The 23,695-nt window shown below is 35.4% G+C and overlaps 1 protein-coding gene across 1 annotated transcript in view; it reads left to right on the plus strand.

The window, feature by feature from the left end:
• The window catches only part of ULK4 (unc-51 like kinase 4), a 213,706-nt gene that overhangs the window by 111,495 nt on the left and 78,516 nt on the right, over window positions 1–23,695 (plus strand). The window contains exon 32 of the mRNA XM_036395859.2: window positions 14,022–14,127. Within this exon, the coding sequence (XP_036251752.1) occupies window positions 14,022–14,127 (106 nt within the window). The remainder of the gene's footprint in view (window positions 1–14,021; window positions 14,128–23,695) is intronic.

A 23,695-nucleotide genomic window follows, 5' to 3' on the forward strand; every position in this document is an offset into this window, starting at 1 on the left:
ATGTGTGCATGGGTGTGATAAATAAAATATGCCCATATATATACATGTGTGTGTGACAATCTCAAATTATTTCTGTTAGCAATCTCGAAGTCTTTGTGACCTTGTAAGTGTTCTTCATACTGTATTGTGGGATGTAAAAAATAAGAAATGTGCTTGGTCCCAAGAGTTCTGTGACAGTTGATTGTGAGCAGCAGAAGAGGGAGCAGGAGAACAGCCTGGGGAAGCTGGCAGGGCTGCTTTGTCTGTAATTGCTGGCTGGAGTGCAGCCCTGCAGCATTCCCTCACTCCCACCCCGCTCCTGCATCATGGCTGGTGCTGAAGGGCACGTGGAGACCTATGGAAGAGGAGGGGCTGTAGCACCACGATGCAAATGTGTGAAAGGCAGATGCTACAAAAAGACAGATTATTTCTAACATGAGACTTCACAAGTCTAGTACCAAAGTGTGTGGTCTATTACCTCTAACTAGCAAGTTATAGGGAGAAATCATGACCTTACCATGGTTTCTTTGAATTTTATGAAAAATTTTAAATGGGTGATACAGAAAGGAATCACTATCAACGTTCACCTAAGGAAATTAATGTCTACATTTAAAAATTAATTTATTTTTGCTGTAGAAGTAATGTTAATGCAAAATCTCACTTCTTCCACACTTCGTGTTTGTCAGGCTGATTAAGAGCAAATTGCTAATTTATTGTTCCTGCTAATGTAAATGTCAAGGCAAAGAGAAGGCATTTAAGGAAAAATATATATTGAAGTAAATCTGGGATGCATGTTTTTCTGAGTAAGATTTATTGATCTTCTGACCAGAATTTTACTGTGACATTATCACAGTTCTGTCAAACAGCTGAAGTACATCTCCTAATCTCATCTAAATAAATATTGGCATAGGAATGTGGTGGTTGCTGACTGTACCTTTATTGACCAGCTGCATTCTGATGAGTAAGGTACTGAGCTATTGTGTGCTTCACAGTAGAGTTTGTAAATGAATATTGAACGTCTATGAATGGTTTCTGGCTGGCAGAGGTTTCCGCATTATGCATCTGAACTCTGATCATTTATCTAGGAATTTGTCTGGTTTGGCCTCAGTCATGTATTCTTTATGCATTCCTTGTGTTAATGTCTTCCTGAGGAGTTTGTATTGCAGGGTGATAATTACATTTTAGAATGTCAGTCTTCCACAAAGCAAAACAATTTAAATCTTAATATTCTACTTTTTACTTTCTGTTTTTACCTGTAGTCATTTACTCATTGTAGTAAATGTTTAGGATTGAAATATATTTTGTTTTGTAAAACAGTTTTATAGGCAAGCTTAAAAATCATTGCTAAAATCATTTGCTAAGGTAGATTCATTAGCCATATGTATGCAAAAAGATTAAGCCTACCATGACACAATCTTAGTTTACCCACTGTAACTTTCTAATTACAATTAGAGCATCATCTCAAAGACTCAGCTGAAATTTTGGCAATTTTTTTTTCTTTCCTCTCGGATTTCTCTTTTGAGTCCCCTGTTTATATTACAAGGTTCAGTTTCTCCCCATTGGATGTTTTAATCAAGTATTTCTTACTGATCCTATGGGTACAGGAAGCAAATTTGTACCCTACACCTCCTTTTCTTTCTATTTCATATACTGGGTTCCTTTCCAAATCCTGACTACCAAATAAGAGAATAACCTATTCAAACGTTATGATGCTAAATATGGTGACTGACAGTTTACATTCTGTAGTTTAACTGGGGGCCCCAAATTGATCCCTGGGGCAGATACTTAAGCAGTGTTTGGTGGGTGACATCGCTTTTAATTTTCTGTTGCTGTCATGTTATTTGATATGAAGTTAAGCAATAATTAAGGTCTTTACAAAGAAAAAACGTATTTCTTTCAGTTACTTATTGGAGTAAAGTGCAATTTTTCTCCTTGGTGCATATTTCATTCATTTGAATAAAGCAGAAAGGACGTGTATGAGGGCATTCGCCCCTTTCACTGCTGCAGAGAGCCAGGGATTATTTTGTATACAATCCATTTCTGACTGTATATTCTCAAGTTCTACATTTACTTGCCCTGTGTCAAGTTCTGGAGCAGGATTTAAATTCCCTGCACGTAGCTATCTTTAGGGCTCACATCTGGATGGCACTGCAGGAGCATATTGCTGAAAGCAAACAGACCAGCAGTTCTGATGGTAACAATGGAGTCTGAGAAAATACTGCATGCATGTATAAGGTTCCATTAAAAAGCAGTGAGAGGGATGTCTAATGCAGTCCATTTAATGCAGAACTCTCCAGAGAGTGAAGTGGGGATTATGCCTGCTCCTGTGCTTTTTAAAGACTAGTATAGAGGATGCTTGTTGAGCGAATGGTATCTCCATAACAGACACTCTGATACTCATGAATACATTTCTAATTATATCTTAATGATCTCAGCCACAAATAGGAAAACAAAAATCTTTGTCTCCCTGAGTGGTTACCTTAGTGGCTGCAGGATTGGCAAGGTTTAGATTTTCCATCTCCTCTCACTAATCCCAGGGGGCTTCATTGTGAGAAATGAGACTTGTTTATGATGGTGAATTAGATTGCTGTAAAAGGTTATTTCAACAGACAGTTGGGAAATCATAATAGAATAATTTAGTAAAAATGGGAGCTAAAGTATGCTTAATGAAACATGATTAGATTTAATTTTCTTGCTATTTCAATCATTAAAGGTACATTATGCTTTCTCAGACCTCATTTGGGCTCTTTGCCATGGACCTACTCTTAGTAACAGACTGAAACTTGCGTGTTCCATTAGGATATGGAAATGGCTAATGATACTTTAGTCTCTTCTCTCTGGCTTTTGTAAAATTTCTGTTACCAGCTTTTCAGATATATTTTAGCTGTTTTCCTCTTTGATCCTTTTATTCCCTCACATCTATTGTACACATTTTTCAGTATGAATAACTGTTCAGGGAGTATAGATTGAATGGAATGAAGTAAAAGACTAATATAGCTACCTAATAATTGTGAGGTGGCCTATTATAAGTAATTAAAAAATGTTAATTTAGTTATTACTAAGATTCTATGTTCTAACAAAGTTCATATTTTAATTTCTTCATATAAAATATGTTTCTGTGCTGTCTTAATCCAGTGGTACAATTCTTTGGGTTTTTGTTGGCTTTTTTTTGTTGGGTTTTTGGGGGGGATTTTTAGTTGGGTTTTGGTTTCTTTTTTATTATTTTTCTTTATTCTTTCTTTTTACAGTGCAATGACACATTGTGTGCCACCACTTATGGGCTAAATTTCTGTCTAGCCTCTAGTGTTATTAAATTTAGTTCTCAATGATATTTTATGACTCTCTTAGCATCAAAATGCTACTTTGATCTAAAAATATCCAACTCCTTTTCAGGCTATCAATTCATATGAGAATAAAGCTGCTCTTTGCTGGTAGACAACTTGGGTAGAGCAGCAGAACCTTGCTGGTCAGCTCAGTGGGTAAGAGCACCAAGGTTGTGGGGCTGAACCCTATATGGGCCATTCACTTCAGATTTGGACTCAATGATCCTTGTGGGTCTTTTTCACCTCTGAATATTCTGTGATCATGGCCCATTTCTTTTCAGGATTCCAATCTGTTGTCCAGGGGAAGAAATATAGGGGTTCTTTCAGGGTTTCATGTTATTCCAAGTTGGACGCATGTTTCACTGAGAAAGGCGTCTTTTGTTCAGGATGAATTTTCTGCCCACAGTTACATTGGAGGTAGAGGAGAAAGGCAGATTTCAGGGTAGCCACTGGCATGTTAATCAGGAATACTTTAGGGGAAGGGCCCATGTGCAGATCCAAGTTCAAAATCACCCTAGAGGAAACGGCTGACTCTGGGTTTCTGAAGCTCAAAATAAATATTTTGACTACTAAGCAAGATGTTTTACTAACATCTTTCACCATCTCCTACTGAAGTTGCTTCAGTTTGTATATATTAAATTTTCCTTGTCACAGAGCCTACTGATGATCTGGACTTTCAGTAAAAATGAGGAGAAATGAAAGAATTGAAGTCCTCTACATTTCTTGTAAGATAGCAAACTACTGTGGGATACAGGCAGTGTGATAACCTAGTGAGTGTGTCAGTGCACACTGGGAATGTTTGTTTGAAGTCTTAAATATTTAAGGAAATTGAAAGTTTAGCTCCATTCTGAAACAGCATAGAGTCTCAAGTCATCAATTTTTCAGCATTGCTAGAATAGTTTCATTTGCATTTCATATGTCATAGTTGAAATACTTTATAAGAAAATACATGTGTATGTTCATTTGTCTGTATATACATATTTAATGGATCCTGTCGTCCTTATAAAGCAATAGATATAAGTTGTCCTATTATCATTTAGTGCCTGTTTACCACTGAAATGAAGGTAAATGAAGGATAAAAAACCCTCACTCTTTAGGAGGTTGAAGGCACTTTGTTACACTCTGAAGGCATTGGAAACTTCTGTGTTTCCAGGCAATAATTGCCTTGACAGTGAGGAAAATCAGGAAGATTTGAATTGAGCCTATGCCTTACATATTGATGACTGAAATATATCTCTGTCATTAAGTGGAATCTATTTTCGTAAACTGTAGCAATTTTCAAACCTGTATTCCTAAAGATGATTTCTTGAATCAGTATGATTTAAATAGAAATGACTTGGGGAAAGAGATGGGGTGAGACCATGAAGAAAACTATAATAAATTATTCGAAGATTATCCTGCAAAGATGTGAAAAAAGAAAAATGCTGTTCAATATATTCTTAATAATTGTAATAAAAAAATTCAGTGTTAACTTCCTCTGTCTTTGAGAAAGACGTAGAACTTGCTTAGGAGAGCCTCCTATTTTGCTGAACTTAGCCATTTCTGATTCTGTCTTTGAACCATCTGTTAATCTCTGATGAAAATGGAATAAATTAAATGTGATATCATATTTAACAGCAAGAGGAATACTTTTTTGAAGTCATAGCATCTGATACTGTTTCACAAATGCTTATGAGAAGCAGAATTGGTTTCCTTTCCTTGCATTCTTCTAGACGTTAGTTAAGCTTTTAAACTGTAATTTGTGCCATTGCTCTTCTTTGCAATGTAAGAATTGACTTTAGAACAGGTGAGAGTAATAGTTTTCAGAAGTGGTGCTTGGTTTGTGCCAGGCAAGTGCACAGAGTGCTTCAGGGAGTATCAGTGGGGTATCAGGTGACCCTGTAGTGCTGAGTGACTGTAAATTTTTCAAGCTGTCTACTGCCTGGTGCTATTGAGACTGCCACTGTAGGAGCAAGGCTCAGGCTAGTCCAAAATTAATATATTCTTGTTTATATACTCAATGAAGCAATTACTATTTTTTGTCTTTTCTTAGTTTAATATTCTGAGTGGTAAGAACTAAATCAAAGAACCATTGAATAGTTTGAGTTGGAAGGAATCTTTAACTATCATCTAGTTCCAACCCCCCTGCCCTGGGCAGGGATGTCATTCACTGGACCAGTCTGCTCAAAGTCCTGTCCAGCCAGGCCAGGAATAGTTAGAGGGATGGGGCATCTATACCTTTTCTAGGAAGCCTCTGCCAGTATTTCAGCACCCTTGCTGCAAATAATTTCTTCCTTATATGCAATCTATATCGATTCTCTTTTACTTAGATCCCATCTTAAATTCACAATAATAATAATCTATTAGCACATAAAAAATAATTCTAAAACTCATATTGCAAGTATATTTTGAGTAATAATAATTACTATTATTGCTATTCTTGTTAGCTGTCATTTCTTTCTCCATTTTACTTCTTTCTCATCAGTTCTCTTTCAGATGCTGTTCTGTGGCCTAGCATCATCAGTCTGTTGCTGGCTAAAGGAACAGCTGTCTTTCAATATCAGTGAATTCCAGTGGCTGGAAGATATTAATTCCTGTGACTGACATTGCATTATGCTGTTTGTAGTTTATAGAGATAAAATGGGGTTGTCACTTCATAAGTATATTTCTGAAATATATGTACCTGAAATATGACCTACTAAAGTGAACTTTGTGTTCACTTTTTCTAAAGTCACAGGTAGAGATAAAATAAGAATTAAATGCAAACCAGGAAGAAAACAAATAAAAAAATAAAAATCACAATGTAATGAAAAAATGCTATTTCTGTTGCAGACCAACATAACCAAGACTCATATGCTGTCTTTGGTTCTGGTGCCGCAGGCATAGCTAATATAAAAGCAAACTCTGTAGAGTCTGGAAACTGCAGCAATATCCTGGAAAAATTTAAGCAAGGAGAAAGTATTGTCATTTAACCTTGAAATTCTCTCTTTCTAGTCTCTAGATTAATTTACTTGTTCTTTTTAATTTTTCATCTTGACTACCTCCTGTTCCTTCTGGTAAACAGTAATAAAGCAAAATTATGTTAATCATGCACAGAATTTAATTAGGGAATGGCGTTGGTGGCTTGTTTGTTGGACACCAAGTTAAGCTCATCAGTGGTTTTTATGTCTGTGGGAGATTTTTGGATAACAGTAAATTTCCTTCCTGTTGTGTCTACAAGAGAAAGAGTGTTTCTAGTATTTACATAGAATAAGAAACTGTTCTTCCTTTTGCTATCTTTTTTTTTATCATTGTTTGTTCCAGTTGCGAAGTTCTCTGGCTGTGAATACAAACTGCTCCTTCCAAATGTACAAACATGATTCTTAATACCAGACTCATTTCCTATTTCCTCTGAAAGTGATTATGCTTTTGATGGCTATATAAACACTACCTTTTTTAGGCCTGGACTGTAAAAATACTTATGTTTGTAAGCTGACATTAAGAGAGATAGCAAATTCTTCAAGTCTTATTTAGCTTTAATATGTGTATCAAATCCACTTACACTCAGGAGAGTTTTAATCACTGTGGTGCACACGCAGATTTAGGACTACTTTGAGTTCTAACCTTGCTCCACTATCATAGTTCAGTTCTGTTCAGACCACTGAATCCACCTCAGCTCCTTTTATTCTTGGAATTCATATCCATAGCCTGGCACAAGAAGAAAATACATTCATCTTCAAGTTCTTGAATAAATGCCAAGATAACACTGTGATGCATGGGTATGAAAGTGTGTTTGTGTAATACACATACTGTTTATCAGGAACATTAACTGGAGATAGAATTGAGAATAAAGATTATATACCACTAATTTATGGAAGAAGAAACTTTATAGAGATAGTTTGCTCATAAACTCCATTCCTCTAGTTCACAAAGATACTGCGACAGACTAAAAATGTTTTTTGTTTCCTGGGTTTTTAAGTATTTAATAATGTGATTATGGTAAAGATTTATTCGTGTCCATGGTCCTTAATTAACTGATCAAAAAAACCCCAAACCAACAAACCCAACACATACATTAGTCTACTATGCATTCTACTTTTTTTCAGTGTTTAGTCATCTGGAAATAAAAATGCTAAAATGGAGGAGATGCCCAATTCTGTAATCTTCTTCAGTGTCAGAAGGAAGGGACAAGACTAGTGATTTGAAAGTTGGTGAAATTTAAGTGTTGAATCAATCATGAATTGTCTCATCCTGACTCTGGATATTAATCACAGAAAAATCATACCAAGTAAAATCTCCCTATAATATTTCTTTAGAGTACACATGAATTTCACTACTAAGCAAACAAACTTATGGTTTTATTTGTAAACAATAAGTTTGATACAAAAAGTATCAAACTTATTGTTTAAGAGATAATATTTATTGAATATAGCACCACAAAAAACCACTGTAGTCATTAATAGACTTATTTAATAATTTTTTACACCTAATAAACACAGTGTTTTGCAATGTAGAGTTTTCGTTTGCAGCAATCAGTTCATAGTTTCTCTTACCTCGACTGCGTAGTGTCCTAGTAGGAGTATAGTTTGTGTAGAGCATAATTGCTTGTCTGCCTAAGCCCAGGACAGAAACATGAAAGAAATGCCCTCTCTCACATGGGATAATAATGCTGGCTGTGTTACTTTCCAGCATTTCTGCCAGTCTGTTCACTGAGTAATATTGTTAGTGCTCCCCTGTTTCCTGCAATGTGGTTTGGTGCCTTGGTAGCAACTAACAGATGTAGCTACTCTAGGAGTACCTTGAGTGGGGAAAGGCTGGAAGATGAGTTTCTTAGGACATCCATACACAGTGGGATGCGGACTTTGAGCTAAGTAGATTGATAGCTGGTAGAGCCTGGTTGTTGAGTATGCTTGTTTTCTAAATACATGTCTCTTGGGAATATGCAAAATCTCTATGAACAGGTGTCTACAAAAGAAATGTACAGACTGACTTTAAAAAAAAAAAGATATAAAATATAAAGAGAATTTCCTAATGTCTTTCAGACGAGTAATCAGCTACTTAAATAATCCCAAAAATAAGTAATAATAGAAATTAAGGAATGATGTATTTTGAAGGTGCCAAATGTAATCAGACTATACCATGATTCTAGCAACAGAAGATTCAGCAGACATTTCCTTTTGATTTAACAGCCCTTCATTGTTTTCAAGTTTAATGTAACTTGATAAATTTGTTATCAACTTTCTCTGTTGTAATTACGGATTGAATAAATGTGAGTGTGTGGGAAAAAACAATGCTCTTCAAACTAAATAGTATTTTAAGGGTAGAACACATAAAGCAAGGCATATAGTCAAAAATTTAACATGTAAATGTGTTTTTTCCTGCCCCTTTTAGCAGCTTTAATATATCTCTCAATCCAACTAAATTGCGGTAGAGAAAAGCATCCTTTCCTCATTCAGACAGGTTCAATTTCCCTGTACTTTTTTGTCAGCCTGTGGCTTCTCATTCAACATCTTTTTCACCAACACCACTGGATTTTAAGCAAGTCTGTGTACAAAGAATAGAACATTCAATTTGAGATTAAGAGGAACAATGGATATTTTTTTCTATCCCTTTTACTTCCTTGTAAAAGCATGGCTTTTCCTCTGTTGGTTTTTTTTTTTTTGGTCAGGATTTTTTTTTCAGTTATGGAAAATGTCAGGAAAGGTTTTTCAATCCTAATCTTGCATTCCTCAGTAGGCAGCAGAAACTGAGTCAGTATCAGTTTTTGCTTTTAAATACTGCTTTAGCAACTAGTTAGCTATGAATATGGGAGCAGGTTCTGAGGGAGAAGAGACAGAGACCCATTTCTTAACAGCTGATGATGGATTAATGAACAGAGTATAGGAGACTTCTTTCCTTGCGGTCGCAAAGTGTCTTTTGCATCAAAGCAAAATCCATGCAGAAAAAAAGATGTCCACTGATTGTTATCTGTCATTCTGAGTTCTTGAAGAAGTAGCTTTTCATGAATGCTGAAAATTCAAGTCTGATAAGTGAATATTTTGGTATGGTAATTTTTGGCATAATGTTTGATTGCAGCTCCCAAGTGAGTTTGCAGTTCAAATGCTTCACTGCTACTTGAGACTTTCCATAGCATGTCCATATTTATGAGTCTAAATATGAAGTTGTGGTAATATCTATTACTTGTAGAGTTTCATTGCTTCAGAGCATACCAGCATGAATTCTTCCAGAATACTGGAATTCTCCAGAGAGAGATATCTGTATAGATTTTTTTTCTCCATACTGTCTGTTCAGTTGTAGGCAGATTTTTCTTTTTAGGAAACCTCAGTGTTAATCAGAATGAATAGCTTTAATCCTCGGAAAGCTTATTTGTTTGGCTACTTTTTTCTAGGTAATGAAGAAGTTTGTTTTTATATGAAATTGCTTCTGAGTGTCCTCTCTGAAGTGAAGAAGCCTGACACTGCTTGAGAGGAGCCTACTCAGACTTCCTCTGTTGACAGTAAAGGAAATTTTCCATGAGAGTTGAGTTTTTTCATTAAGGTTTTTAAAAGCAAAAGGATAAGCTTTGAGGTTTCATTGCTGCTAGAAATTTAGGTGCGATTTTGTACAGAGAGCAAATGTTACTCTATTTTAAGAGCTGCTGCTGAATTGCTTTGCAGTTCATCTGTAACAGTGAATGTAAGATTGTGAAATTTTGCATTGCCTCCTGCAGTGGATATTAGAACAAAATGTAAGACTAATTCTACTGTTTTCTGTTGGTTGATGCTTGACATTCTAGGGTTTTTATTAATGATTTCCTTTTTCCTTAGTTAATCCTTCAAAATCACTACTTTTCCCCTATAATCAATTGACTTTGCCTAAGAACATATTGACTAAGAATGCAGATGCTCTTTAGTTTTCAATATTCCAGCAGGAATTTCTGGAAAAGTTGCAAGACTTAAAATCTTTGTATGTGAACTGAATATTTCGCCATTGTGATACGTCTGAAAAGCATGATCATTCTAGAAGTTGGTTGTCAGATTAGTTGCTCCTTTTTGTGTGACCATACCCAAAGGAAAATATTTGGAAATATTAGTTCTGGTAGAACTGTACTTGTGAAAAAGTCTGTTTTTTGAAAAGCAGAGTAGCAAGAGATATGACTGTTCTTACTTCTGATTTAGATAATTAATAAGGAAAATAGGATTACCTTAATGTTAGAAGTCAATATTTATATGCTTTCAGTTTGTGCATAACTGGTCTTATGAATCAAAGGCCACAAAAATGTTACAGATTAAATTAACCAAAGTTTCTAATTTTCTGTTTCATAAATAGCAAATCAAAATAAGCTAGATTGAAGGCAATGTTAAACTATGTTCCTGTAAATAGGTCCTTGTTAGCATCAATGTTTTGGTTTATTTGTTCTCAATTATACTGTGACAAAGAATCATTAGATAAGAATGGCATATTTTAATAATTTTATTTGAATATGGTTAATTTCTGTAATTTTCTTCTTTCAATGGATTTAGTGTATGAAAAATCAAGTCTCTATATTCTTATGTTCCCTTCCTTACCTAACTTGTGTTCATAGATCATATATAAGCTTGAGAAGGAGAGTGTAATTATATTGAATGAGCAGGAGTACTGTGATATGTTGTGTAAGATTTAATTACAGTACATCTGTAAACGTAGCATTTAGGGCTTTCTCTTCTGGGTTCTTAGATACATTTGTAGCAGACATGTATGTGAAGTCTCCCAAATTGCAAACCTCTTATCGCAAGTGCAATCCCTTTTGTTATCTAAAATGTAATTAAAATACTGTAGTTTGCCTAGTACTGTTCTAAGATCTAATGCCCTTAAAGGAAGAGAAAAGGCAGCTTTAGCCATAGTATCTTGCCAAGAATTCTACTCCCTCTTTGCTAATTCACACCTTTTTACCTAACTGGTTTAAATAAATACTTCAACTGATTTCTTCTGTGAAAATACAACCCTTCAAAATTAGAATGAAAAGTTTAATGGCCTAAATACAGTTCAGTCCTATTAGAAAAGCTTGATTTATCTTCTGTGGTTTCTTTTTTTTTTTTAATACTAGTATTTCCTTGTTATGCCCTTGGTATTTCATAGCTGTCCTTTTTAAGCACTGAAGCAATTATTTTTAAGAAGGCTGATTCTTCAGGGTCCAGTGCTTTCCTGCCTTTCATTCGCCGAAGCTGTACATTTTAATGAAGTTGTTTCATCTGTGTTGCCAAACACTAGAATTTTACTGCTTCAATTCTAATTATCTCTGCTGGCAAATGCTATGTTTTATTAAAGCTGTCAAGTGCACTGTTCATTAAATGTCCACAGTCAGTGGTGCTGTGCACACAAATTAGATCAGCTTTACTCCTTGATAGATTATGAAGTTAAATATTTTTATATAAACCTCTAAAACTGAGTCTAACAGCAATCAGTGATGGCTTAGATAAGTAAAGCATACCTGTAGCTTCTTGGAACCTAGTATCTTGTCAAAATCCATCATGGAACATATGTTAAATCACTAGTAGTCCAGCTGAGTATACCATTTGTATGATTATTTAATTCATTAAGATACCATTTTCCTTCCTAAAGATGTCTACATTGCACCTTGAATTCTAATTTGTATGTATTTAGGGTAAGATAAGTTTTGTTATTTATGCTTTGATATAAGTAGAAAACATCGGTGCTGGTTGTTCAGCAGAGGGTTGCAAAGCACAATTGATGTCCATTAAAAGCAAAAATGGCTTCATTGAAATGTTACTAACCTGGTAAATGTGAAAGATTGTTATCATAAGCAACTAACAGCTTCTCTTCTAACTGCATATCTGAAAGGGGAATTTTACTAGAAGCTGTTTACTTCAAATATATGAAGCAATAATAGAAATGTTGTATCTGCAAAGAAAATATTTGAGTGAGATCTTGTTTTGACATCTGGGGATATTTTTTGCTTTTGTTAATTTTATGTTTTTAGTGTATGTATCACTATCCTCAGTAGTGGAAATAGTAATTCTTGCTATTTAATGTCTTGTTTTTTAGGCATTCTTTAGGAGAATTAAGAAGATATTGTGCTGATAGACTACCAGATAAACACATTATCTTTTGAAAATAATGTTTTTCTTATGTTTCAGATGTCTGTAGAAAAATAAGTTCAAATTTACTTTTAGTACCTGGCTTTATGGTGTCTGTTTTCTGTATTGGTTACCTTACCTTTGAGGAATCTGTTGTTTATACTTTCCAATTTTGCTTTTGAATTTATCCGGCTGTATTTCAAACCTTCAGAGCAACAGATATTTATTGTGTTCTTTATGGAAATCATAAATAACATCTCAAAATGCTATATAAAGTAAATAGAATTTAAGAGCTCTTGGAGATGTATATATATATATATATATTTTTAAGGCTTGGGTAAGAAACTGAAGTCCTTTAAAAGGCTGTGAGGCACTCTTCCTAGTCTCTTCTTATGATGTATTTTAGAGCACTTTATTGTGAATAGGAAATTCATATAACGTGATGTTGAATAGAAGTCTGTGTAGGTTTATATATTTAATTTCTCTTAATGTATTATACTTTTATATATATATTTCCTGGTATTTGTAGGAAATAATGCATTTTATTTTTTCAGTGCAGAAAAGTGCAGAAACAGGAAGTATTCCTTTGGCTGTATTCAAGAGCTGAAGTGATTTTTGCCATCTGAAATGCTTAATTTCAGACAAATTTCATCATGTTCAACTTTAAATTTTTTTCGATTGTCAGACAGGAGGTGGACCCTAATAAATGGCGTATTCTGTGGCAGTGAAGTAGTTGAGCAATACTAATATACTGAGAGATTTGGTGGGAAAGGGATGCATGGAAGTTACCTAAATGCATGTGAGAGACTGATGATGCATGAAACATGACAATTTTTTCTTAGTTGTTATTTTCACTTTGGATGTATGTATCTATTTGGCTTTGAGTCTGAAAATTGAACAAAATATTTCCTGAACCTTCTAGGGAGATTTGAAAAGTACTCAGGCTTATATTTACAAATAAACTCAGATTTGTCAAGGCTTTTTCCTATTTTGGGTTCTTGGAAGTTATCTGGGTTATTAGTGTCCTTCGTGTGTATATAAATGCATATTGGTTGCATTGCCTTATCCACCCTTTTCAGCCTGAGTGTGCAAGTGTAGTGAATATAACATAAGAAAATAAATTTCTTTAAACACCTTGGTGCCTTACTCTTCTCAGTGTAGTCTCAACAATTGTGAAAAATCACTGAAGCAAACTTCAAACATAAGAAAGACATTAAGAAAGTGGTGCAATTCAATACAGTCATAGGTCTTTAATGTCTGTGAAATTATGAATGTATACAAAGAAAAACAACAAATAAACTTATGGTGGGATTATCAGCCTGAGACTGAAAAGAGTAACAATAATGCCATTAATAAAAGAAATATACAAAAGGAAATATTTCTCGTTCTGAATATACAGTGATGAGGCTGATAAAGTTCTATGCCATTTTAAAAAGTCCTAACATTTTAGACCTAGATAAAAATTGGTTTAGTTTAAAAGAACATAGGAGAAATTTTGGTCTAATGTTGTAGAGCAGGGTCCCTGAAATGGATGTTATCTACTAAGATATTTGGCTTGTTTTATGGTATTTAAATATTGAATTTTAACAGATTGAGGAAGTACTGCTTTTGTATTACCACATTTTTTAAGGTAATAGTCTTCTAATCTTGCAAAAGGAATACTAGATTTTTATATTTTTTTAACTGTTTTGTTTTGCTTTTGCAGAGGTACCAGGACAGTATTCTTGGCAACACAATGCAAACTGTAATTGTCTTACTGAATAATATTGTTGCTAACAAAAGTGTGAACATGATGCCACTCTTTCAAGAAGGTATGTCATCTTTATCTTTATTCTCCTTTATTCCCAGATGTTTCCCAGTGTGTAGTATCTGGCACTGTGTGAAACTAACTCCTATCTATTTAGATTTTGTAGTGGTTGTTAGATAATCACATTGTAGCTGATGTCCTCCTCATCACTTCCTCTTCCTTCCTTACCGATTTGATTACAAATTTAACTTTTAGAAAGTTGTTCTTCCAGGAAAATGTGCTTACAAAGGAATTACTAACTGAAAATTACATTATGCCTGTGAAGAATGGCTAGGGAAGGAGGTCATGGACTAGAGTACTGACCATAACAGTGCAGAGTGTAGAGAGACTTCTGCAAATTCTTCCTTTTCTCACTAGTTAAACCTGTGAAAGGATAAGTTGTACAATATCTGTGCACACTTTTTAGAAATAGCTTCGGTTCCAGTCCAATAATGTAGACTAATGGGGTGGAACCCAAGCTGACTATAAAGTCTTAGTTTACAAACTATTGCATGTCTTCATGAATTGCTTTCCACCTAAGTTGGGTAATAAAATACTGGCACAAGTTTCCTGGAGAGTGGTTGGATGCCCCATCCGTGAGAGCGTTCAAGATCAAGTTGGACAGGGCTTGGAGCAACCTAATCAAGCTGAAGATGTCCCTGCTCATTACAAGATGTTTGGACTAGATGACATTTAAAGGTCCTTTCCAACCCAAACAGTTCTATGATTCCATGATTTGTTTCACTGTGTTTTATTATTTGGGCTCCTTTTATTTAGAAATTGGTTCTGAAGAAGAGGTTTCTGCTATTGGAAATCTATATAAATTACAAACTTGTTTAGAGACATGCATTTTGATAGCATTTCTTCTGTTTATCGTGAATGGGTGAGTGACATCTAGCAAAACAGGTATATGCTACCATTTGTACTGTTAGTTGGTACACATACCAGCCTATGAATCCATCAAGGTAGGTAGTAGGAATAGTCCTCATTTTCATAATTAACATAGTAGTTTAAACACTGATCCAGAAAGCAAGAGAGATGAATTCCTGAACTTTTCTAGTCTTAAGGCATTGAATAGGCAATGCCATTATTCAGGAGACAAACTGGAACTTGACATTGTTGCTAAATAACATGTTCCTCTCCTCTGTTGCAAACAAATCCACTCTGAAGTTAGTGGTGTATTAGCGGAGAACAGAGCCATGAAAAAAAAAAAATGGAATAGAATGACTAATTTGGAAAGGGCTGGTTCATAGGGTTCTGATTCTTTGGTTATTTCTCACCAAACTGCCTATCACTCTTAGAACTGCTTGGGGTTTCTTGGGATTTAGATGTATGTGCTGCTCTTACTATCTTTAGGCACGGCTGCTCTCTGTCAGGCAAAATCCTAAGTTGGCATTGACCTGAGCTGCAGCAGGGTAACTTGTTAAAACTGCATAATGCGAAGAAGTTTGTTCAAGTCCCACAAGCACTGTAACCACATAATTGGCATGCCTTGCTTTAAGTAATACACCTCTGCCTTTCTGTGTGGCAAATTAGGTGCAAAACTGTTTAACAGCATGGCAAAAATGACTCCATTCCCTAAATATCTCTTCTTTATTGTCCTACAGAGCAAACTCCTGTGTGCTTTTTATGCTGCTGGTAGTATGTCTGTGCTCTTTCACTTCTCATCTGCTCCAAAAATAAAACACATCTCTTCAGTCATGCTAGTTTCCAAATTAAGGAAGCAGGATAGAAATATTATTAAAGTCTTTTTCTTTTGCTATGTCCTAATGACTCTAGTAATATTTTCAGACTGATACTGATTAGATAACACTAACTTGGGCTCACTGAACTTCAGCAACCACACTAGAGAAAGCAGCACAGAAGCCAAAAATAATTTATCTCAAGTCAAATGTCCCCATCTTCTCTCATCCCTTTTCCCCACTGTCTAATCTTCAGAGTACTGGAAACCTGGATTTTGGCCAGTGCTTTATTGATTTAGGGCCTAATTGTCAAGTAAAGAACTTCTAAAATTTGGTTTGCCAAAGATGTTGTGAGAGTATTGATCCTTTAATTGCAGACTGTTAGATTTTCTTTGAATTGAAAGGGGAGAGAAGTTATTCTGTGCAAACTGAAGGGCTTTATATCCTTTGCATTACTGTCTGTAAATATATAGTGTTCACATCAGAAAAATACCTTACACTTCTGCTGCCATATCTTTGGTATTTGTCTTCTCATTTTTGAATGACTTTTGTGTCATGGAGAAGAATGGATGGAGAAGAATGCAATCTAGTAAATTGAAAACTGAGCTTCCTCTTGCAGAAAAATATCCTGGAGTCCAAGTAGAAAAGTTGAACATGAGTCAGTAGTGTGCATTTGCAGCATCAAGGAAAAAGAGCTCTGCGATGAGAAAGAAAAACTGAAAGATTGAGGAAAGTGACTATTCTCCTCCATTTATTGTAGTGTCTAGTTTGTGCTCCAAACTATAAGAAAGACATTGACAAGCAGTAACAAGTCCAGAGAACGGCAACCAAGATGTTTAGGAGAGTGGACCACATGATGTGTGTATTTTCAGACTCTGCCTGTACTATTATATGAATGTATTCCTTTCCAGATGCAGAGCTTTGTATTTGCCTTTGTTAAACTTTGAAAGGTTTCTGGCAGCCTTTTTTTGGAGCTCTTTGGCTTCTTGAATTCTTTCTGAATCCATCAATCCTTCATCACATCAGCTGCTTTCTTCACTTCAATGTCATCTGTAAACTTGCTGAACATGGATGTTAATACATCCTATTAACACTGTGTCTGTGCTGTTAATGAAGGTATTCAACATTCATGAGCTATTCTCCTGTGTTAAAAAAAAAAAGGCTGAAGACAGAGTATTATGGTCAATTTCATAATTTCATTACTTTCCCTTATTTCCCCTTTACAGTGTGATGAATTAATTCATGTATATATGGAGCATCAGAAATTAAAAACCATAGATACTTGCTGAACATCAGAAGGAACTCAGGTTAGATGGTCAGTCCTGTCGAGATTTTTGTATCTAAGAGTCAAGGCATTAGTAATGAAGATTTCCTTCCAATTTTGTACATGCCTTTCTTCAGCTACCAAGAAGCTGTATTTTTGCAGGCAGATCATTTAGAGACCCACATCACTGTTTCTTTTTGTGCCTCTTAGTCTTCAGAACTCTCCCTTGCTCAAAGGAGTTGTATGAGGTGATAGATTTTTTTAAAGGGCTGTAGCTTACATGTTGAACTTGCCTCTTTCTCAAGGAAATCTTGCATGATGGCACTTTCTGCATTACTGCTTCTGTGATTTCCTGTTATTAAAAATGATATGGTTGTGTATTTCAGCAACTTTCACAGAAGGTAGATTGCCTGGTATTAATTTCTTTCTTCCCTGAACTGTGTCCTTTTGTGTTAAAATACATCAGACATGTACTGATAACCACTTAAAATGTTTAAAGGTGAAATGGAGAATAACATATGCAATTGAAGTCACAGAGGGAATTTAAAATGGCCTGTACTTGTGTTATCAGCTATTAAACATTTGTTCTGTTAACATTAATGATAATTTCTACTTAATAATCAGAGGGGAATACTATGATTCTGTTTAATTACTGAGACTGGAATTCAATAAGGAGAGTAGGTTTAATATAGGGTCCCTTGTAAATAGTTAAGGAAAGATATTAAAAAGCCAAGACAATTGTGATCATTTTCAGGAAAGTCTTCTAAAAGAGTGACACTTACCCTCTCTTCCTGTCTTGGCTTCTGGCTGCCAATCCTTCTTTTTTCCCTTTCCCCATCTTTTGATATTGGGCAATTTTAAGTACACTTGAGAGAGCACAGAGGTCCAAATATGTATTCAATCTATAATAATCAGTATCTGATGACAGAAACCCAAGTTAATGCCATAATTTAGAGAAAGACAAGCCTTATCAATTAAATATTCTTCACTAGCATCCAGCAAATAGAATAGTGCTATACATGACATGTACAAAATATAGATATGCACTTATACATTATGTACTGTAAAGATCTATTAATTAATATGTCTCTGTGACCTTTCAGTATTCACTTCTCATTTTCTTTCTAGGATGCCTGCAGTCTCTGTTTTGGGTTTGTAACCACTGAGTTTAATGGTGTGTTGGTCAATGCCTGAGGAGGGTACCCATGAAATGATCCCACAGGCTCAGTCAGTCCATGGGAGCCGCTCACACTGGAGGGTGTGCTTATAGTTGGGTGACATAGGACAAAGCAGCACCAAGGTTCCAGAAATAGGGGCAGGGAGTCATCAGTGAGGAGGATGGTGACTTAACTGGCACAGAGGTAGGCAGAGATATAGGATGCAGATCTGTATGAAGACAGGTATTTTTAGTTCTACTGGTCATGAAAAAAACAGCCATTCATCACTTTGTGCCTGTCATATTAAAAGGGTTGACATTGGTTGACTCCAAAATGAAAACCCTGTTCTAGATGCTAAGATTCCTAAGCAGGTGTTGTAGGAGTACAATGGTTGATCATCTGTTTCTATAGACAGGCACTAGAGCAGTCTACTGAAAAGACATTGTCTCTCTTAGATGTGTGTCTAGTGATAAGCACTGACATACTGACAAATTTATACATAAGACAAACCATGAAGTCAGGGTAGGCTGCTTGATAAGTGAGTGGTGTGAACATGCAAGGCTGCTTCATTATGTGGATGTGATGATTAATAAATAGCCAAGTGCACCACAGCACTTAATGTAGTGAAATTCTTATACTCAAGTACAATTAACAGATGTATAAACCTTTTATTTTGCTTTCAGTTCAGTCTCTTTGTTGCTTTTTTTCTTTACTTGTGATTTTTTGGGGAGTTTTGGTTTGTTTTTCATATAGTTTGTACAAATTAAAACCAGAAAAAGTTGAATCGTTGTCTAGTTAGCAGTGCTTTCCAACTCTGAGTATGGTGTATCCATGGGTAGTATTCAAAGGAAAGAAATGTCTTCATTCTAACTGTTGCATCATTTTGTTTATAGGAAGAGTTTGAGTATATCATTGTAGATTGATATACATGATTGTAGAGAAATGTCTTTGAAAGACTTTAATTGCTTTGCAAGGATGTTCATGCTGAAGAAATGAACAAAACATCTTGTTAGAAAATAGATCTTATAGGCTGCAGTGGATAACTTCTGATAGTCTGTATTTATTCCTGTGCAGCTATTTATTCCTGATAATGCATCAAATTTATTATGTTTATATAAAAAGCTATTTTCAGCATGTTTCAAAAGTAATTCCAAGTTTCCACTGTTATTCAAGGCTGATCTAGTAAACTGTTTTCAGCCCAGTATTGCTTATGAGTGAGTTTACATTTTTAGCTTTTCTGAATCCCATTATACTCCATAAATGAGTCACCAATTTTTTTTATGATGGTTGTGTAAAGAGATGATTTATATAAAAAGTTCAATACAGTCATGTTGAATTGAATTGCCTTTCCCAGACTGCACCGCTGTGATCTTGTGTTTGGCTACCATACTGAAGTAACTACCACTAGCAGAGTACAAGCAGAGATGTTTATCTGAATGTTAAAAACAAGTTTCCATTATATGATAGAGAAAATCCTAAACTATATGTCTTAATGATGTTGAATTTCAAAAACTAAAATAAAAAGGGTATTATGAGGTTTAGTGCAATAAAAATAGTCTTTGAGTTGTGTGAAAATGTGACCACTATTAGTAGTACATGGCTCTTTAAGCAGTTTGTGTAAAACCTGGAATTCCTAAGGACCTTTGGTGGAAGTGTAGAATGTCAGCTACAGCAGGTCATAATATTCAATATCATACTAAGAAAGCATGCTAGGTGCTTAAAGCAGGGACAGTTATTAAAAAGAACAGATCTGCAATAAAGTTTGTAGTCAGATGATCATAACTCATTTGCACCTCATGAAAGAAAGATCAGCTTTCATGCTGAAGTATCCTTATTCATCTTGTGGTCCACTGCTTTGACTTTTAGTCAAATGTCAAGGGATTAACTAGATTTCAGATGTCTTTGTGTATTGTATTGTTAAAGTCTGTTAAATACCTGCATATCCAAGAAATGACACTCATGAGACCAACATCCAATTTCAACCTTTTTCTTGAAAAACAAAGGAAAAAAAAGTCTTTTAAATACACAGATCTTTACAAAGTAGTAGTTATTACTACCATAATGATGACTATGAATTCTGAGCTCTCTAGATAGACCCCAAACATTTCTAACTTACCTAAACCTTAGGAGGATATTCTTCTACGTTTCATTTCCTCAGAGATAATTTGATTTCAGCTTCAGTCTCCAGAAGACGTTTGATCATGGTGCCCATAGCACACTTGTAAAGAACAGTTTGTTGCTTCTTAGCCAGCTCTTGTCACATGCTACATTCACCAGTATTCATGAAATTAGACAATAGACTGCAGTAAGTTGATAACCCAGATCTTTCTCCCTGCTGCATCCACCTATGCAGTAGTCTGAACTACAATGCAACACTGAGAAGGCATTGGTGTGTCGTCATTACATGTGACTTGGATTTTAGGGGTAAAATGGAGTTTTTGGAGTAGCTGACTTCAAGTCACATCATTTTCTTCCAGGGTGGGAGAATTTAACTAACTCTTAAGGTGATAATCAAGAAGAGGAACATGGATTAGTCATACAGAAGTCTGCTTGCAAGGAAAAGGCAGTACTTAAAAACTTCTGCAGAATACATTGCTTAAAGTAATATGCCCTTTAAAAAAAAAAGGCAACAACAAATAACACCAACAGACTTGGTCTGTGAAGAAATCAGATACACATTCAGCCTGATTCTGAAGTAATTTACTAATTCCTTATAGCTTCTGTTTTTTCTTAGGAGTCTCCTGCAGAAGTTTTACATGATACAATATAGAAGTATTGTACGTACACAGTTTGTGGTAACTGTGAGTGGGGCTGTGGCCGAGCCTCATCCCCAATGGGCTACAGCTGTGTAGGTCAGGTGAGCAGCATTGACAGCAGTGAGCCATGGTGTGCCCAGGTGCACTGACCAACCACCAAAGGGAGCAGAGGGCACACAGGTGCAATGCATGAAAGATAATGGTATAAAAGGTTCTGCTGAAGAACAAGAAAGAGCAAATGCGTGCAGTGTTCTGAAGTGAAGTGATGTTACTCTGTATGGGCAGATGCTTGCAGCCTTCTGATATGGTATGGTGTTACTCTGGTTGAATGCTTAAAGCCTGCTGAAGTTGTATGGTGATGCTCTGTGTATTGTGGCTGTCTCAACTGCGACAAGTGCTACAACAAAGTATTTGTTTAGTGCCTGAGATAGAAAAGGTGTTTTATGGTAGTGCTTTATATCTGCTTGCTGTAAAACTTAGTTCACATGCAATTTATTGTGATTTTGAATAGAGAGATTGACAGGGAGAATAAATCAGGGAAATCAGTAAGAGTGAGAACCTAAAAGCATTTTTTCTGTGTTTATTCAGTGTTTAGAAACAAAATGCTCTTAATTAAATCAATGTAAGATAAGAAATAATTTTAAAATAGAAAAAATAAATGTTTCATCTTGTCTGAGTAGTTCCAGTAGTACACCTTGCAGCCTCTGCCATGCAGGATGTAAGCCTTTCACACCTCCTTGCCAGTACTGTATTGGTTAGTTCAGCTCATGAGTACAGAAGTGTCTCTGTGAACATCTAAAAATAGTACTCCTGTGTTATGTGTCTTGTGTTCATTTGAGTTACAGTTTATATGAGAATTCAATGGGGGCTGAGCCTGAAGAAGTTTCTTCTGTGATGTTATGAAGCTCAGAATGCTTTTTAGCAGTATTAAGACATATTTTTCTGACCTAAAATGCCAATCACTCAGATGGAAGTGTGTAACATCACATGGGTAAACTTAGAAGCCTAGTATCAGAAAAGATACGTGGGAATCATGTCAAAATAGCATGGTTGTAGTGAAGTCTTTGAGGGAAAAAAAAAAAAAACCTGTGCCATCCTGTGATACTCATCAATGCAGCCATCTGAAAAGGATGAAAATAGAAATTGTAATTGCTGTGAGGAACACTTGTGCCATTCAAGCAGAACCAAGCCTGTTGTTGTTGAGAGTCATACCCATAAGGTACAAAATGTCACAGCATGCTTGCTAGAACTTCAAAGGATAAAATAAGTGAGTAAGGGCTCAACAAGTTGTTACATCTTGTCTCTCTAGTGCTGTACTGTAAGAGAACTGGCATTTCTATGGCTGGGGTAGGTGTCCTGATGCTTTCTATACCTGTGACCAGCCAAGCAGATCATCTTGCAGCATAGCTGCCTGCTTGAGCTACCTAAGATGTTTCCTTTTATCACCTAATTGATGAAAAAGAACAGAATAATGACAAAAAATATTCAAAGTCCTGGAATTCCAATATATTCTTGTCTGAGAGGCTTTATGCAGACATCTGATTTTACAACTGATCAGCTTAGTTTAATGGTGAGAGGTTAGTTCAATAAATATATCAATGTCAAAGCCTAGACTGTCTTTAAATTTCTGAGATGCCAACCATAATAGACATTTTCTGTACCTCTCCAACACCTAGACAAATTTAAGATTTAAGGTTTTGACTGAGTGAATACTCTGATACTACTTGGAGGCAGAAACCTAAATGGAGAAAGTAAAATTTTTTGTTAAAATGAAAGGCATAAATTTCCCATCAGGTTGAGGTTGTAGGTATCCAAAGGTTTCCTGACAACAAACTCAGGACTATAAATCAGGAAAGTCTTCAAAGTCTTATGCTCCTTCTCACCTACTTAGTCATGAAAATGACCTTTTTTTTACCTCCTCTTTAGAGACTGTGGTCTTTGCATTCTTACTCTATGTGCTGCTTTTCCTGCAGTTTGATTCAGTCATTGTCATTTGACATTATGCTAGTATTCCCATGAACTGCAGTTGAAATAATATGTATTAGCACTAGTGGATTGGGTCAGTTTGAGGAAAAATTAATAGCTAGGTAGGCATGTACCTATCATATTAACTACCGGTTAAATATTGATGATGCAAACTATTTGTTAAAGAAAATAAATTAAGTCTAATTATGATGATATCCTTGTATATCTTGTCAGATATAATTAGTAAGCTGAAAGCTCATTTTAGGACATGAAATTAAAAATTTAATTGTATATTTGAAAATAGACATATTTTAAATACAGTATTACTACAGCCATAGGTTGTAAAGCTATCACATATGTTCTATTCTAGCAGTTAGAACAGTCTCAGTATGAAAGCAATGTACCACTGCCAATTTGAGGTAAGTGTAAAGTCACAAAAGTACAAAGTACTATACACAAAATTAAACTACATCAATCATTCTGTCATACGTCAGATGCAATTGTATCATCCTATTGAAAGAAGTTCTTTTTGGCAGAACCAGATCTATCTAGTGGACAGATAAATGAAATCTGAGGTTTTTCACTGCTTTGAAGAATGGTTTGGGGTTTTTATTTGTTTTGTTTTAAATGTCTTCAGTGGTTGTCACAGCTCCTATGCAGCCAGATGTTTTTGTTTTCTAAGTTATTTTCAGGAAAGCTACGTACTGAATAGGGATGTTTAAGCCATTTGTGGACAACTAACTTGAAAATAATTTCCCTCTTTAAATCA

Source organism: Molothrus ater, chromosome 1, assembly GCF_012460135.2.
Source record: "Molothrus ater isolate BHLD 08-10-18 breed brown headed cowbird chromosome 1, BPBGC_Mater_1.1, whole genome shotgun sequence".
In the NCBI taxonomy this organism is placed as follows: domain Eukaryota; kingdom Metazoa; phylum Chordata; class Aves; order Passeriformes; family Icteridae; genus Molothrus; species Molothrus ater.